Source organism: Ambystoma mexicanum, chromosome 13, assembly GCF_040938575.1.
Source record: "Ambystoma mexicanum isolate Mex_15411 chromosome 13, UKY_AmexF1_1, whole genome shotgun sequence".
Taxonomy (NCBI): Eukaryota; Metazoa; Chordata; class Amphibia; order Caudata; family Ambystomatidae; genus Ambystoma; species Ambystoma mexicanum.
Window position 1 is genome coordinate 53,489,275 of NC_090938.1, and position 15,476 is coordinate 53,504,750.

The following is a 15,476-nucleotide window of genomic DNA, read 5'->3' on the forward strand; positions in this document are numbered from 1 at the left end:
CTAGCCACGATCCAGAAGTTGTATGGGGTAGAGCATCACCAGATTACACTGTGCTGGCCCCGTGCCAATGGCGATGTGGAATAGTTTATGCGGACCCTCAATAAAGCCTTTCCGCATTTCCCTAGAGAGGAGTTAGGTGCTGGGGTTAGGTGCTGGAGTCAGCACACACTGAGTTCCTCATTGCCTACTGTACGGCACCACACTCAACCACAGCGATGTCCCCAGCGGAGACACTGTTTGGACGCAAAGTCAAGTCAACTATCCCGGAGCAAGAGGATCGGCTGCCGGGAGTGGTAGAACTCGCACTGGTGAGAAGCAAACTGGAGCGATGGAATGCCAGAGAGTCGGCCCGCTGTGGCCTGACGGAGCAGCTACTGGAGGTTGGTGACCAGGTACTGGCCAAGGCCAGAAACCACACGCACAAGCTATGCATTCCTCATGACCCAACACCCTGGAGGGTAGAGGTTCGCCAAGGAACAATGATCACTGTGACCCGCGTTGGCACCTCCCTCACCAGAAATTGCAGCTGGTTCATGCGCATCCGAGGAACACCAGCCAGGGACGAACTAGAGAGCGAGGACGGCCAGCCCTGGCACTGAGATCGAGACGATGAGCTGTCGACAGAGGGCAGCGACATGAGCAATGTCTCTCTCTCTCTCTCTCTCTCTCTCTCTCTCTTTCTCTCTCTTTCTCTCTCTCTCTCAGGAAGCGCCAGCAGCTCGGCACCCAGCCTGGAAGGATATCCTCATGGGGTCGTCCGCCGACTCCCAGAGAGACGGAGGGACTATGTAATGGAGCAGGGTGCTGTGAACTGTAAGTACAATAAATGACACTGTTCAGTAGTTTTGGGTTACTAATAAATGGTCTTGTTTCGGGGGAGAGTTGGAAGGGGATGTTACGGGTGCATGGGCACCATGCCAGGTAACCGACGTGCGCCACAGTAAATAAAAGGGGAAGTCTTCCCGCGCAGGGACGAACACTCCCAGTATCACCACACAGAGGTCCTGCATCTTTATTTATCCACCCGGAGCTACGCGCCCTGGGCATACAACACACTCCCTCCCGTGCTCCTTCTTCCAGTATTTCCAGATGTTAGTATAGTACGGAATTTGTTCTCAACACACTATATGGTGCACTCCTCTGAGATTGTAGTGTAAAATAAATCAGAGCCAGTCTATCCGCTAACCCCAGCTAGGTGGCACATCAGCTTCCACTAGGGACAGTCATCAAACAAGGGTCAGCTTTAGCTAAATCAGAAGTCTTCTAAAAAATATTTGAAATAATATAAAGTCACCTGGACTTTTTTGTGTATCCTGAGATGGAATACACACCTTTTGAACTCCCTGAGCAAGAGGGCAATGGAAGTCTGAATGTGAAAATCCAACTTACATTGAGGAGAGACAATGCTGGAGAGGTCAGGCCCAGGGTTCAGGCCGCAAGAGACTATGTTGAATTCCAGAGAGGAATAGAAATCATGTCAATTACAGACACTGCCACATGACGAGACCGCCCAAAAAGTACAAAGACTATAAGATGAATCTTAAAATAAGAGTTTCAGTGACTTTTTAAACGAGGGAGGATTGTGATAACACAATCTCACGCGAACTCATGGCCTTGTGGAAACTCGAGCAAGATCAGTAAGTAAAGGAAAACGCAAGTAAATGAGAGTGAGGAACACACACAGGACGCTTCAGAGCATGCGTTATGTCGAGCTTATTGAGAAACAAACTGAAAATATATATTGCTTATAGCTGCCAAGTTTTCCAGTTCCATGCGCTTGTCCCTGCATGCAATGGGAAAAATTGGAACTGGCTCAAGGTGTCACAAATGGAACTGAGAAACCTGGCAGCTATGATTGCTACGGGTGTGCAGTTATAATGTCGACTGTAAAAAGTCGAAAACAAAAATGTCGAAAAAAACCAAATGTCGAATAAAAGAATCAAATGTGTTTTTTTTTAATGTTTTTTTTTGGGTTTAGCTATAAAAAATAAATAGGGGGCTAGCGGGGAACCCCCCCAATTAAAAAAAAAAAACATTCAACATTTTTTTTTCGACATTCTTTTTTTCGACATTTTTGTTTTCGACATTTTCACTATAAACCATTGCTACGTACTATAACGCATACATCTGCTATGTAAAGATATAGAAAAAAGAAACCTGAGTTGTGCTTCATTCAGCGGTAACCACAATACCACAATCTTGTCACTGCTGTTAGATCTAAACCATATCCCTCTGTGGATACTTTTGGTAAGTGTATTGCTGTCCTAAAGTTAGTATAACAATCTTAGGCTGGCAGTCAAGAATGAGTGGGGGTGGGAGAGCAGATGATGACATTTGACCATACACGCCAACCCTCCCGATTTAGGCAGGAGACTCCCCATTTTTCTATTAAAAATGTTGCTGTTTGAAACTTTCTCCCTCTTAAAATAATTCTAACCACAATACTTCCTTATGGGAAAATTAAATTATACCGCTTTTGCTGAAAGAATCTTCCCCCCAGGTGCTACAAAATGTTAGCATGTTATTATGACAGTGGTGGTTAGTGTCAATTTGGCTGTATATAGTCCAATCCAGCGTGGCCCTCTGCACAATACAATGGTCACTTCTTTTTTTTTTTAAGCTAAGTGTAAAGCTATCAGCCATCATTGAATTGTTGATTTTCTTTACATTAATTCATTCATTTTGTCATTTGTATAGCGCCTTTCACCATAATTATGGTCCCATCGTGCTATTTGTGGAATGCCCTCAGTGAGACCGGTGTCAAAATTTGGGGAAAATGTGGGAGGTGCTATTATGCGTGTGCATCTCAGCCATTAAAGTTATGTGAGGGTGGCCAAGACCCTGCTAGTCACCGATGTCTGAATTGCATGTGGGTGGGAGCAGCGGAGGTAAACTATGAACTAAAAAAGGGTGGGTTGTGTTTAAGTAGATACAGAATTGTGTGAGAACCTACACTTTGAATTTGTGGCGTGCAAGGTAGCTTCATTCTAGTGGCAGAGGTGTTGTGCAGTAGTGTTTGTGTTTTATGTGAGTGCGGGGTGTGTGGAATGAGCCTGTGCCTTCCACTGAGCTATGAAGGTGCGGTGTGCGAGAGGAGGAAATGGGGTAGCTGTACAAACAACAATGTCTACATCCTGGGTTTGATCTATGTGCAATGAGCAGTGCTACGTTTCACAGATGATCTAAGTGCTAAATGAATACATAATACTCCCCCTGGTTCCTTCTAGTGCGAGCAAGGCCCCCTAATTCACGTTGTCTTATGGCAGCATCGTCCACTCTCCTTTGCTATAGAGTTACATACAGTGCCGACTATAAAAGAGGGATACGATGTGCCTGATTGTCCTCCTCCCGGATAATCTGAGTGATATTTCTCAGGAGCAGTTTAAGTGCGATGCATTGCCCACCCTCCGAGGCCAGATGGGTGCAATACGCAGCCCACTGTCAGGATTTGTATCATGTGCAAGTTACTGGATTCATTTCATGAGTCCTCTCTATGGGGTTGGTGGCCCCCAAGGCAGGGTTTGAGGTGGCGGAGCACAGAAGATGAAGGAGAAACAAGGCAGGTAGCTGAGAGAGGGATAAGTGGGAAGGAGTGTGCGGGGGGAAGGGGAGGTGACTGCTGGATGAAGCTAGGGCGCAAGTGGTAGGGGAGTAGACAGGGGAAAAGGACGGGCTCAGTATGTGGGTGGGAATAGACAGGTTTTGAGGGCTTTCCTAAAAGCCAGGTGATCCTCTATGAGATGGATGGAGTTCCAGAAGGTGGGTGCAAGGACGGAAAAACTTGCACCTCCTTGTCTGGAGAACTTGAAAGGGGGACTACCAGGAGGTGTGCAGTGCCATATCTGAGAATTTGGGTGGGGCGGTAGTGTGCAACCTTGTTTTGGAGGAATTTAGGTCCTTTCTTTTGGATGAAAGGGTGGGTAATGCATGTGGCTTTGAAAGAGGCCTGTCGGCTGATGGCCAGGCAATAAAGTATCCTGAGAATGAGAGAGCACTCCACATAGCTCTCAACTCACACGCTTTTGGTGGGTGTCACCTGCCTTGTAAAGAGCTGACTCACCCGCCAAACCTCTAGCACGCCCATTCATTTCAATGGGCCTCTCACCCGCATAGCTCTCAACTCACACACTTTTGGCGGGTGTCACCCGCCTTGTAAACAGCTGACTCACCCGCCAAGCCTCCTGCACGCCCATTAATTAAAGTGGGCCTCTCACCCGCCAAAAATAAAATCGGGTGTTTTCACCCGCCTTTGCGACATAAATGTTTGAGAGCTATGCACCCGCCAAAATTAAAAACGGATGTTTTCACCCGCCTTTGTGACACAAATGGTTGAGAGCTATGACTCCATGAGCACTTTGTTACAAATTCAGCATTATTGTCCAACATATTTCTATTATAATGTTTTTATGTGGTACATACTTTTAATTATTTTAAAATATTAAGTAACTACATCAATATTTATCACTATCAATATAGTCTACATCAATATATTTCCAAACATATAAATAAATATTTTGTAAAATATTTTTTTTGACCCTTGGTAATTACTGTCATTTCATAGATGCAATGTATCGATATAGTCTTCGGGGTATGTTCATGGGGACGGCCTGGAGTGGTTTGCTTTGTGTGGCCACCATCTTACACGTTTTCCTGTGGTTCTTCTTAATTGCACAGCAACGAGCCCAATGCAAAATGGCGCCTCGGTTTACGTCAGGTAGTCTCTCGTCCATGTCCATGGGAGTTACCGTCCTAGTCCTCAATCTGCTGTCTCCCTTTCTTCCTTTTTAAGAGTCTCGGGCGGCGCTATTGGCCGCGAGGCCCTGATTGTGACGTCACAGTGAAACTGATCAAGGGGAAGCTGGGCTGGAAGGAACTCTCAGCCCTTCAACGTTCCGAGAGCCCCCGGAGGAGGCAACCCATCCAGCAAGGGGCCGAAACAAGGGGTGCGCGTTAAAGGGGTCCAGGCACCGGCTCCCCGCGGCGATCGGGCGAGAAACGGGGTGGACAAGGCGGGGAAAGAGCCGAGCTAGCGGAGGAGAAAGGAAGCGCGCCTGGGCGCCGGCTGGGCGGCGAGAACGCTGCCGGATCCGGGGGATCAGAGTTGGGCTCTTCTTTGTATGTTGCTAGGCAGGGCGGGCCCCTTCCTCCGGCTGCCGGGATCCCAGGAGCCCGGGAGGGCAGGGCACTGCTGAAGCATGCTGTCCAACAACTCTCAGAACCAAAACCCCCAGGGGCCCCTGCCACAGCCCCCCTCCATCCCCATGCAGCAGCAGGCGCCCCAACTCTCCCAGTTCCCCCAGTTCCACGTCAAGTCCGCCTTCCAGATCAAGAAGAACGCCATCACCGACGACTACAAGGTCACCACCCAAGTGCTGGGGCTGGGCATCAACGGCAAAGTGCTGGAGATCTTCAGCAAGAACACGGGGGACAAGTATGCGCTCAAGGTAGGGGTCGCGGGGGGGGGGGGGCTATGCCTCAAACTTAGCCCTGGGCAGGCAATCCACCAAACTAAGATCTGAAGCCTGTGCCGCTTTGCATTCTGGTATGTGTAGTCCACCTGTCTGCAATAGGCCCTGAAGACGGAAGGCAGTTTTCTATGATGATGTTGAAAAGTGTTGTCAGCCCTATAACCGCAATTTGAGGCACCCACAGACTACCTTTATGTGCGACTACAGCACCCCCTTCATCCGATAGCATTAACGTAGTGCCAGTTGTCAACATCCAGCTTTCAGCAAGAGGCTTCCTGAACCCCTTGGAGTCTCCCTGGCTGACAGTGTTAAGTGCTGTGCCTTTCATCTAAATGCAATGCCCGCCTTGTGCTGGTGGGTGGCCCAGACTTCGCTGAAAGTGAATGTTGTCTCCCAAATCTATGGGGCCAATCGACCTGGGGGAAAATAGGTGGCAAGTGTGTACTTTAAAGCACATTGGGTCAGTAGCACAATGCTGGAAACTAGTACACGTGCTTTGCTTTGTCCAAAAGACTGCCCCATGCTAGGAGGATCGGTCTAATACATTTGTTATACAATGTAATGAATGATGATTAACTTTTTGCCCCCACCATCACTTGTTTTCAGGCCAGAGGAAGGAAAACTGCTCTCCACGTTATTGCCACTGCTTTTTTGTTGTTGTTGTTTTTCTTCAATTAAGCTAAGTAGTTTAATCTGTTTCTTTCCCAATGTTTTGTGTGTAGCCCCCGTGTTCGTCTTGGGGTTTGTGAATTTCAGCAAAGGCACACCTTCGCGCGGCAGACTCCTAACCCCCTGAGCTGCCTTCATCGTATCCTTCTCTCGTCGCACCTGGCTCGCGCAGGCCCCTGGAATGTGCGGCATTCATGCCAAAGGCCGCTCTTGGCCTCTTCCCACCTTGTTCCGTGGCCGCCTCAGTCCGCCTTTAGTGGCACCCCGTGCAACAAAGTGTCAAACCTTCTTTCCCTGCCTCGTCCCAAGCGCGAAACAGTTGCCAGGCCTGCCCCCCCCCCCCCCCCCGCATTGCAGGGTGGTCTTCTTTCTCTCTGAGGTCGGGCAAGGACGGTAGGTCACTTGACAGCTCTTCTTGCTCCGAACTCAAGAATTTCTCTAAAGCAGTTTTGTGTCTGTATATAGCTGCATACTTTACCCAACCACCACCAAAACAACATTCACCCCTTCCCCTAACTTACTAGCTGTGCTCCTTTTATTTCTGAGGGATACTCCACCATGAATTCGCCACATACCTTTTTTGAAAGAACTGTTGGAAACACACTCCCTTTCACCCTGTCCTCAGCATAACAGGTAGTTGCAGGTCCTGGGGTGGTTTGAGTACTGTGTGAATGCATAACGTACAGTGCAAGGCTTGCCCCCGGGACGGCTAGGTATTGGCGCTTGTGTTCCTGACTCTTCACCGTTTTTATGTTCTGGTTTCTAGGTTTAGGTATTCTGCTGGATGATGGACTGGGCCGGCCCATACCTGTCCTCAGTGACCCTTGTGGCCCCTTAACCATCGTCCTTTGGTGCACCTGTACACATCCGCCCTGATGTTTGCTGCAGGTTACCTTTCCTATAGAAGGGGAGAGGGCGGGGTGTTCTAGCATCGGTCATTAAATACAATATACAGCCGTTGGTGCCTTGCTGTGACGTCACGGCTGGGTCTGAAGGTGGCTTAATTGGCGGGGCCACGTCTGCATGTGGAACAGATGGCTTGTGGGGACTGAACACAAGTGTGTAATTTATTGCTCCATTGTGGTGCCTGCCTGAGGTGTTGGGTCATTTTTGTAAAAGGGTGTAATGACGAGTAAGGGGTGGGGGGGGGGTGGGCCTTCCTTGCTTCATTTGGCACATTTAATTTACGGCTGCTCTCCATCTGCTCGAGCGAGGATAAGAGGCCTATACTTATCCCGTACCGTACCCACGAATGCCAGCAATTTTGTGATGACCAACACTGTGTTCTGCCACAGTGTCCGACTTGAATATTTGCGTTTACGTACTAAACCCTTTCTGGTGTGGGATACGGAGGGCCACAGAAGATGAAATATAATTACATTGGGGCGTTTTTAGGAACCTACGTGAACGCCAAGATGCCTCGGTTATGTTAAAGGTTCTTGTACTGCACACTGTTGCTACCTGCATGGTTTCTTGGTGCGCTGGCGGATCTGTAAAGCTGGGGTGGGGGCAGAGGGGGTTCAGGAGAAAGACCCAGATAGCTGTGGTGTGCTGTTGGCAGCTTCAGTTCGGTGGAAACTGTTTGCTGAGTGTAGGTGTCTCTTTTGGTTGGTAGGTGCCGTATGCTGTCCGGTCGAGGCTGTGTGGTTAGTTTCATTGTTGTCTAGTGAAGTGCATGCGGTTTGTTGTGGTTGTGTTTCGTTCAGAGTTTGAGAGGTGTATGCAGAAGGCTGCGTTTTTAGTAGGGTTGGTTAGCGGCAGTCCCCTTTCCTACCGCCCCCCCCCCGTTCTAACTTAACCTTGGCCCATATCCCTTCCCCTGTCAGACATTATGGTGGTGTGCTACAATTACCGCAGCTACGGTGTATGCTGGAGTGTGGGGTTTTTAGTAGGGTATCCTTTCCCCTTTGGTACACTTTGGTGTACAGCAATTGCCACCACCACAGGTCCCTCCGGGGAGGTTGGGCAGAGGGCAGTTGTCTGTTCCCTGTGTTCTGAGGTCAGGACACATCTCTCTCTCTCTCTCTCTCTCTCTCTCTACCCTGTTTCCAACTTTGTCCCCCTATTACTAGTCACAGTTGGGCCCTTCTCCCTCCCCTTTTTTCATTTTGAACTTCTATAGGGAAGGGTACACCTTGGGTATCAAAAACCGCTCCTCCCGTTCAGACTCCTCTTCACTGCATTCCACATCTGGTCCATCCTACTTGCTGCTTCATGGTGTGTGTGTGTTGGTGTTCAGTCGTTTTCATCCTGTCCGCTGTTAAAGACACTGGTTTTACTTTTCTGAATTTTAAGTGGTCCTTCATAGTTCTTATTTCTCTGGGGAAGTAGTTGCAAAGTTTTACGGTTTATCAGGAGAAAGCTGATATACCACGTTTTTTTTCTTGTTTGGTTTAGGTTCTAAGCTGATCACTGGATCCGAGTTTTTTTTTTTTTTTTTTTTTTTTTTTTTTTTTTTTTGACTGGGAGCTATTCATCCTTGGCACTGGTGTGATAAGTCTTTTGAGGGAGGAGTCGGGCTGCTGCGTTCTGTATACGTTGCAGTTTCTTCAGTACATAGTCTGGCATTCCGGGGTATGAGCTATTGGTTTCGGCTCTCCTGGAGATGGCCAGTGACTTGTGAGTGAGAGGAATACTAGAATCTATTTGATCGTGTGTTTATGGAAGAAGCATTTCTTAATTATTGTTTTACTTGTGGTTCTAGGGTTAGCTCAGTGTCCATCAGGGTTCCAAGGTTTTTGACCAACTTTGAATGGTGTGGGCGGTGTTGTACTGGTTGCTTCCTTGGTTGTTGGATTAAATCATGATTTCCATCTTGTCCGGGTTGATTTTTGAGGTTCTCGGTGTTCATCCTTTAGTAGAGATGTTTTACACTTTCTATTAGCGTTGTGTTCTCCTGTTTATCGCCTCCCCCGCATCACGTACCTGGAGGGGATTTTGTTCCTTCGCTCGTGTTGGCATTATTGATTATATGCGTAGGTTCGGCTATAGCTCAGAAGTGGGTTCCCCTTCGCAGTGGAATGGGTTCCTTGCCTGTCGTCGGTTTTTGAGGCTAGATTCTTTACAGATAAAAATCCTCTTGGAAAATTTGAGCCATGAAGCGTTCCGGAAGAGGTTCCATTGCCAGGAAGCCGCAATGTGCGTGCATTGCATGGGACCTCAGGCTGACAGCACTCCCTTTAGTACCTCTTCCAGCAGACTCCCCAGGCACAGGCTGCATTGTCTTTCAGCACAGAAGCCGGACATCTCGTGTTGAGTACCCAGTGACGTAATGTGTTCCACTCTCTTCTGCCATTGGATCATTAATGGGCACAAACGTTTTTCCTGGAACGAGAATGCAGTGGGTGGCGCTTGACTGCTAGTCATAGTCATTAAGTTGCCAAATACTTTTATTTTTTTGGCAGCATTTACATTACACACGTTTCATTGGCTTGTCCCAGGGCCTGTCTGCATGTTGATCTTGATATTTTATTTGTATCGCGCTCGTACACAAGTGTTTCAGAGCGCGGCAAGGGAGGGGGACAGGGATAACACAACAACGATCTTACTCGGCCCAGTGACATTGAGAACGCGCAAGTGCATGGAAAAGGGGAGAAGTGGAGAGTGCGGAGCAAAGGAAACTGTTAAATAATAAAGGCAACACACAGTGCTAGTGCAGCCAGCAAGTGGCAAGTGCTGAGTTTAAGGCAGCAGACAGGGTAGGTCTGATAAGTGCAGGAAGATGTTGGGGGGGGGGGGGGGGCTATATGGGTACAGGTACAGACCCCAGTGCAAGGGCTGGCCCGGAGGTAGGGTGCGCAGGGACCAGAGGAGAGGGTGGCCAGGTGCACGGTGCCAAGAGACAACAGATCAGCAGGGGAGAAAGGGAGCGAAGGCAGAAGCAAAGAGTGCAGTCTTGAGGTGATTCCGGAGATGGTCCTCCTCAAGTTTTAGTGACAGGGAGGCTGTTCCAGAGGGAGGCCCAAGCCGAAGACAGAGATCTACCCCCCCAGCTCGTTTCTTTGAAAAATAACTGACCCTGAGGGAGTTGGAGGTAGAGGAGCGAAGAGCTTGAGAGGGAGGTATTTGCGATAGTGTTCCAGGGGCTGAGTTCATCTAATGCCAAATCGAGCTAAAACTATGGTTCATTGGCAGGCAAAGTGATGTACGGCCGATGCAAAGATGTACAGTTTATGATATGATGGGTTATTTACACTCTTAATACCCAGAGGGTTCTAAGCACGGACCTGGGGATTGAACCTGTCGTCTTGCTTCCAAGGGGAGCACGTTGCCCCTGAGCTATCCTCCCGAGGTATGTTGACCATGTTTTGGGCGGGTGGGAGGAGTGGATGGTAGGTTGTGAATTCAATGTTTACTGGAAGGACTGAGTGTCGCTGCTCCGGGATTTTCTGCACTTACCCTGGGGTACATGTCATGCCTCAGTAGGAGCTTGCATGCATGACCAAGCTGAGTGATTGGAGAATGCTAGCATGTGAAGAGCGCGAGGGACACGCGAGACCTGTAGGCACCCATGTGATGGGGGGGGGGGGGGGTTCAAGGCAAATTGAACTCTGATGTAACACAAGTGAGTCTAGCACCGAGTGATTTGTCATGTGCCCGTTTCACAAAGTGCCTCTTCACCCGCCCCAGCTTTATGGGGTCCTCCCTTGAACCAGATGTCCGTTCAATCCCAGTTGTGTTGTCGGGGTATCTGTTGCATCCTTCTTGCCTGGTGACTGAGGGTCACATCAAGGCTTATACCCACCTTGTCCCAGAGCAAAGGGACTGACCCTCTGCCCAAAGAAAAGGGACTACCCCCAAGTGTCTCGTAAAAGGAAAAATAGTTTCCTTGTGTATCCCTTGGATAACTCGTGGGGCACCCTGGGCCACTAAGTCGCTTCTGTTCTTTGCTACATCTCCTGGGATTATGGGATTACACAGTACAGCTACCCCCCACCCCACACCCCCCTTTCCTTGTGCAGGCTGCAGCTTATTTCTCTGGCTGAAGGGTCCAATGTTTCCAGCAGATTTGGGCAACCTTGAAACTTTCCCTGGCTCTTAGGGTCCTGACACTATTGCCCACTAGCTCGGTCTTTCTCCTTGACACTTTGCGACATGCTCATCCTTCGGCGGGCTGGGGGGCTTCGGGTCCTGCTCATACTTCAATCTCTCTGGGTCCCAACTTGACCCGCTCTCCAGCATCCTGCCTGTCGTCTTCCTCTAGTGTTCCTCCACCTCTTGCGTGCTCTGCATCGCCCGGGCACCAATAAGGTTTCATCTCTCCTTCTCCGCTCCTTTGCCTCTTCCTTTACCCTCTAGTGTACCCTGCTCTCCTCAATTCTTGTGCTCCATCTGCAATGCCTGCAACAACACCTCCGGGGCTGTGCTTCTCCCAAGGACCTACGCATGTGTGTGAGAATGCTTGCTTGCTTGTCATGGCTCAGGTGTTTCTTGTGTTGCTCTACTTTCACCGGGTCTCCCTCGTTTTGTGGACGGAGCCTCTGAAAGGTGGTCTTTCTTCTTGCTCTGGCAGAATACTCAAGCCACCAGTGTGTGTGTGTGTGTGTGTGTCTCTGCTGCATCCTTTGCTGCAGCACTGGTAAGCTTTCTTGCTGCACTTCTGCGGTGGGGAGCAAATCAATGCACCCGTGAACCTTGTTGGTACTTTCCGCAACACACTTCAGGCTAAAGCTTTGAGTGTAGTAAACGTGATCATCCCAATGCCTTTGGCCAGGTGATGGTAGCCAGCGGTGCTTCTTCCTGCCAACTCTGTGCCCAGCATCAGTCGGTGCCCCTACATTGCCGTGCCACCTAACTTAAGGGTCAAGCTAGGGCTTTGTCACATTGAGCAATTGCCGCAGGAGGGGAGGGTGGGGGGTGCGTTGGGGGACCCATTGCAGGTACTGCAAAATGTAGCTGTTCCAAGAATTGACCTTTTCTGCAGCTCTCGGTAACATTTTTAATGTTCTTTTTTTGGGTACAGCAGTGTTCCCATTGCCCTTGTCTATATCTTGATGGGAGGGTGTTCCAGGGGTCGCAGGCCCAATCACCTGATGCAGTGATTTATAGGTTTCTGCCTTTTTGCGCTGGGCTGTGGCAAAGACAAAAGGCTTAGGATCCGTGACCTGGTATATTTGAACAGGGGGATGAATTTGAGCTTCTTGGCAGCTTGGCATTCATTCAATTGGAGGCCCACTTGGGTATATGGTTAAGTAAGTGTTGGGTGTCTCCTAGCTGGAGGTATATCTGAATCTTGTCCATATGTGTATACGGGTATGTTGTAGGGGCTAATTAGGCAAGAATGGAGGCTAGTGGGACTCCAGAAGATGAGGCTGTCATTTTAAGATTCAAAATGATGTTGAATGATTTGACTTATTGAGTGCGGTCTGGTACGGCGTTGATCTGTCTCCTCGTTCCAGTGTAGTGCAGTCTGCCCGGGAGAATCACGTAGTCTACTGTACTGCAATCGGCCAAGAGTTCGCAGAGGATTCGTGTTCAAGCAGGGTGGCGGTCTATCTCTCATTGCTAGTAAGACTGCTCGGTTCCTCTGCGTGAGCTGAAACTGGCTTGGCGATGGTGGGATTAGTTGTTGTGCATCAGTCGCATGACAGTGCTCTCCTTCACACTTCTGATTAATTTATGGGTGACCTTGTAACCTATTTTTAAGAACCTGCAAATACGTCACCTTTTGGTCCCTGTTGCTAATCAGCGAATTACAGACCGGTTGATGGCAACTGCCACAATCGGCAAAATCCAGGGGATGTACATATCGGTAGAGGTCCCCGAGCAGTGGCCATTGACCTTGGCAAGACAGTTGATAATTTGAGGCAGTTGTGGATCAATGTTTGCACTGGTGATCAGCCAATGGTTAGTTATAACATACTCTTCGGGAGTAAGAAATGGTGTGCTCTGTAGAATTGGGGTGACGTGGGACTTTTATGGCTGGTGGTTACGCTGTAACTTGGGTCACTTTCTGCTCCTGATCTAATGATGCACAGCCAAGACGCTGTAAATCGAACACACCTTCTTGGCCATCTGGTCTTTGAGTCTTGCCAAGTTCAATTCTTTCTATTTGTTGTTCGCGCTTTGGTATCTTCTCACTTTCTCTGCCAGCTACTGCTCAAACAATGGTTCTTTCATGTTTTAATTACTGTTTTCTTTGCTGGGTTACCAAATTATGCTGCTCTTATATCCATATTATTTCTGTTTCCAAGCTCGTATTTCTTTGGGTAATCTTTATCGTTTAGTGGTCTAATTTTTTTTACTGCTTGTTGCTATACTGTTCAGCACACTGTGAAAAGATGCTATATAAATGATTGCTAAATATACCTTGCGCTTGCCCGTCTTTTTTATTTCTTCATGGACTGCGCAATTTCCTTTGACCCTCCCCAATATCTTCCCTGCTTTTCTGATGGCCAACTGCTAAGGCCAAGCAACCGTACTGCAACATGTTTCGAAAGCTACACCCCATTTCTATTTGGCTCTAGGACAGACAGCGCTATAACTCCCTCAGCACGCCTGGCAAGCTCGATGGGTACATGCACAGGATTCAACCAAGACCTGGCCCTGTACCTGTTGAGCACCAGGCACAGACTGCTTGATAAGTGTGACAAATCAAAACTTCTGGAGGTCCAGTGCTCCAGGGGTGAATATCGGATTCTAAACCATCAATCAGCCCCACACCTCTAGTACACCAGAAGGTATCTGAACAGATTGGAAACGCAAGCAAATTATAAACCTACTTGTCCAATTTTTGTTAACGCGGACGGAACAGCAGTTGTATCTCCGCATGGTTGTGGATCGTTGGTTAACTAACCAACGATAAAAGGGACTGCAGTCAAGATTGTGTGCAACTATCTACTTTATGATCACAGCAAAGTTCTAGCACACTACAAAATACAACCCACCCAGTAAAGGAATGCAGATGGCAGTTTCAAGGAGGGGAAAGGGATGAACTCTGGATACTGACGGGAGGGCAATCAGTGAAGTAATTAATCACAATAGTTCAACGATACTTGATTTAACTTGATTTCAGCACAAAGGGAGTAATGGGCCGTAAAATGTCATAAGGGGCCTTCGGAGAAGCACCTGGGGACGAAGGCCCCTAATGACAGAACCACAATGTACCTTGTGCTTGTAGAATTTCTTGTTTCAGGGCGCTTTGCAGCTTCTCCAACAGAGTTCAAGATGGGAGACAGCTGCAGGCAGTTTGGCGAGCGAGGCTGGACGGACGGCTGCAGGCTGGCCTACACAATGGCTCGGGTCAGGAATTGTCTCTTTGCTGGTTGGCGGGTCTGAAGCACTGGTCGAGGCGTCTCGACAACATTGGTGTCTGCGGCCTGGCAGTATTTGGGGGTGCATCGGTTGCAGCTTGAGGGGCTCGACTGTCCTTTTAAGGCGGACGCTGCTTGATGCTTGCTGATGCACGCCTGGCTTCTTCACTGGGCTTGTGTCGTCAGTTGCACCCATCTTCCTGTCTGTGGATGAAAGTGTCTCTCTGGTTAATTGAGCTCTCTGTAGTTCCTGAATAAAGCAGTAGGTCTCCCTTGAAGCTGTGGCGAGACAAGACTTTCTGTCTCCATCAAATCACATACTCCTACCCTCTGAATGAGTCCCTCATCAGGCGTTGCGGACTGTACAGCTCTACTGCAATACCATACTATAATTTGTATGGTAATGTTTGTCTTTTTGGCCTCTAGTGGTCGCTTTGCTCTGATTATGATTGCATTATATATTGCCCCCTGCGAGAGAGGGTTGGCCAACCTGTTTTTAAGGGCATTTTTATCATATGTATTTGTGTCCATTCATGCAGTTTTGCCTTTACATTTTACAGACACTCGTCCACTCGCAGTCTCAAATACATTTTATGAAGGGCAGTATCATTTGCCGGGGATGTTTGAAACATTGATTTTATGTTTACTTTGTTTGCAGTAAATATCAGATACACCTTTCAGTGTGAATGGCGGGCCTCTAGGTGGCTGCAGTGTGGCAAACAGTGTGTTTGTGTTGACATACTCCATTTTACAGAAAGCAGGTTTACATTTTGTATTAAAATATTGCTGTTCTCTCAGGTCGAGTTAGTTATTCCACCTGCAGATCTAGCGGAATTTCTGTTTGCAAGTCCTGACTCCTCTGTTCAACCGTGCACAAAACTGCTGTATTGGTGCTCAGTTTGTCTTGGGTACCAATAACTTCGGGTGACATATTTGTATTAGTACAAAAACATTTTAATAAGCAAACTCTGCTAATCAATTTTTGAAAACTAATGTATGCCTTGAGGGTCATGAAGTTGCCCTCTCTTTACGTTGCGGGTGGTTATAATACTTAACTGTCCATGTTTTTCGTGTCTGAAACCTCGCT

At 48.3% G+C, this 15,476-nt stretch overlaps 1 protein-coding gene across 1 annotated transcript in view; it reads left to right on the forward strand.

Annotated features, from left to right (window-relative positions):
- The first annotated feature begins 4,776 nt into the window (after positions 1-4,776).
- The window catches only part of MAPKAPK2 (MAPK activated protein kinase 2), a 117,949-nt gene continuing 107,249 nt past the window's right edge, over positions 4,777-15,476 (forward strand). Inside the window, exon 1 of the mRNA XM_069633190.1 lies at positions 4,777-5,444. Within this exon, the coding sequence (XP_069489291.1) occupies positions 5,196-5,444 (249 nt within the window). The 5' untranslated portion in view covers positions 4,777-5,195. The remainder of the gene's footprint in view (positions 5,445-15,476) is intronic.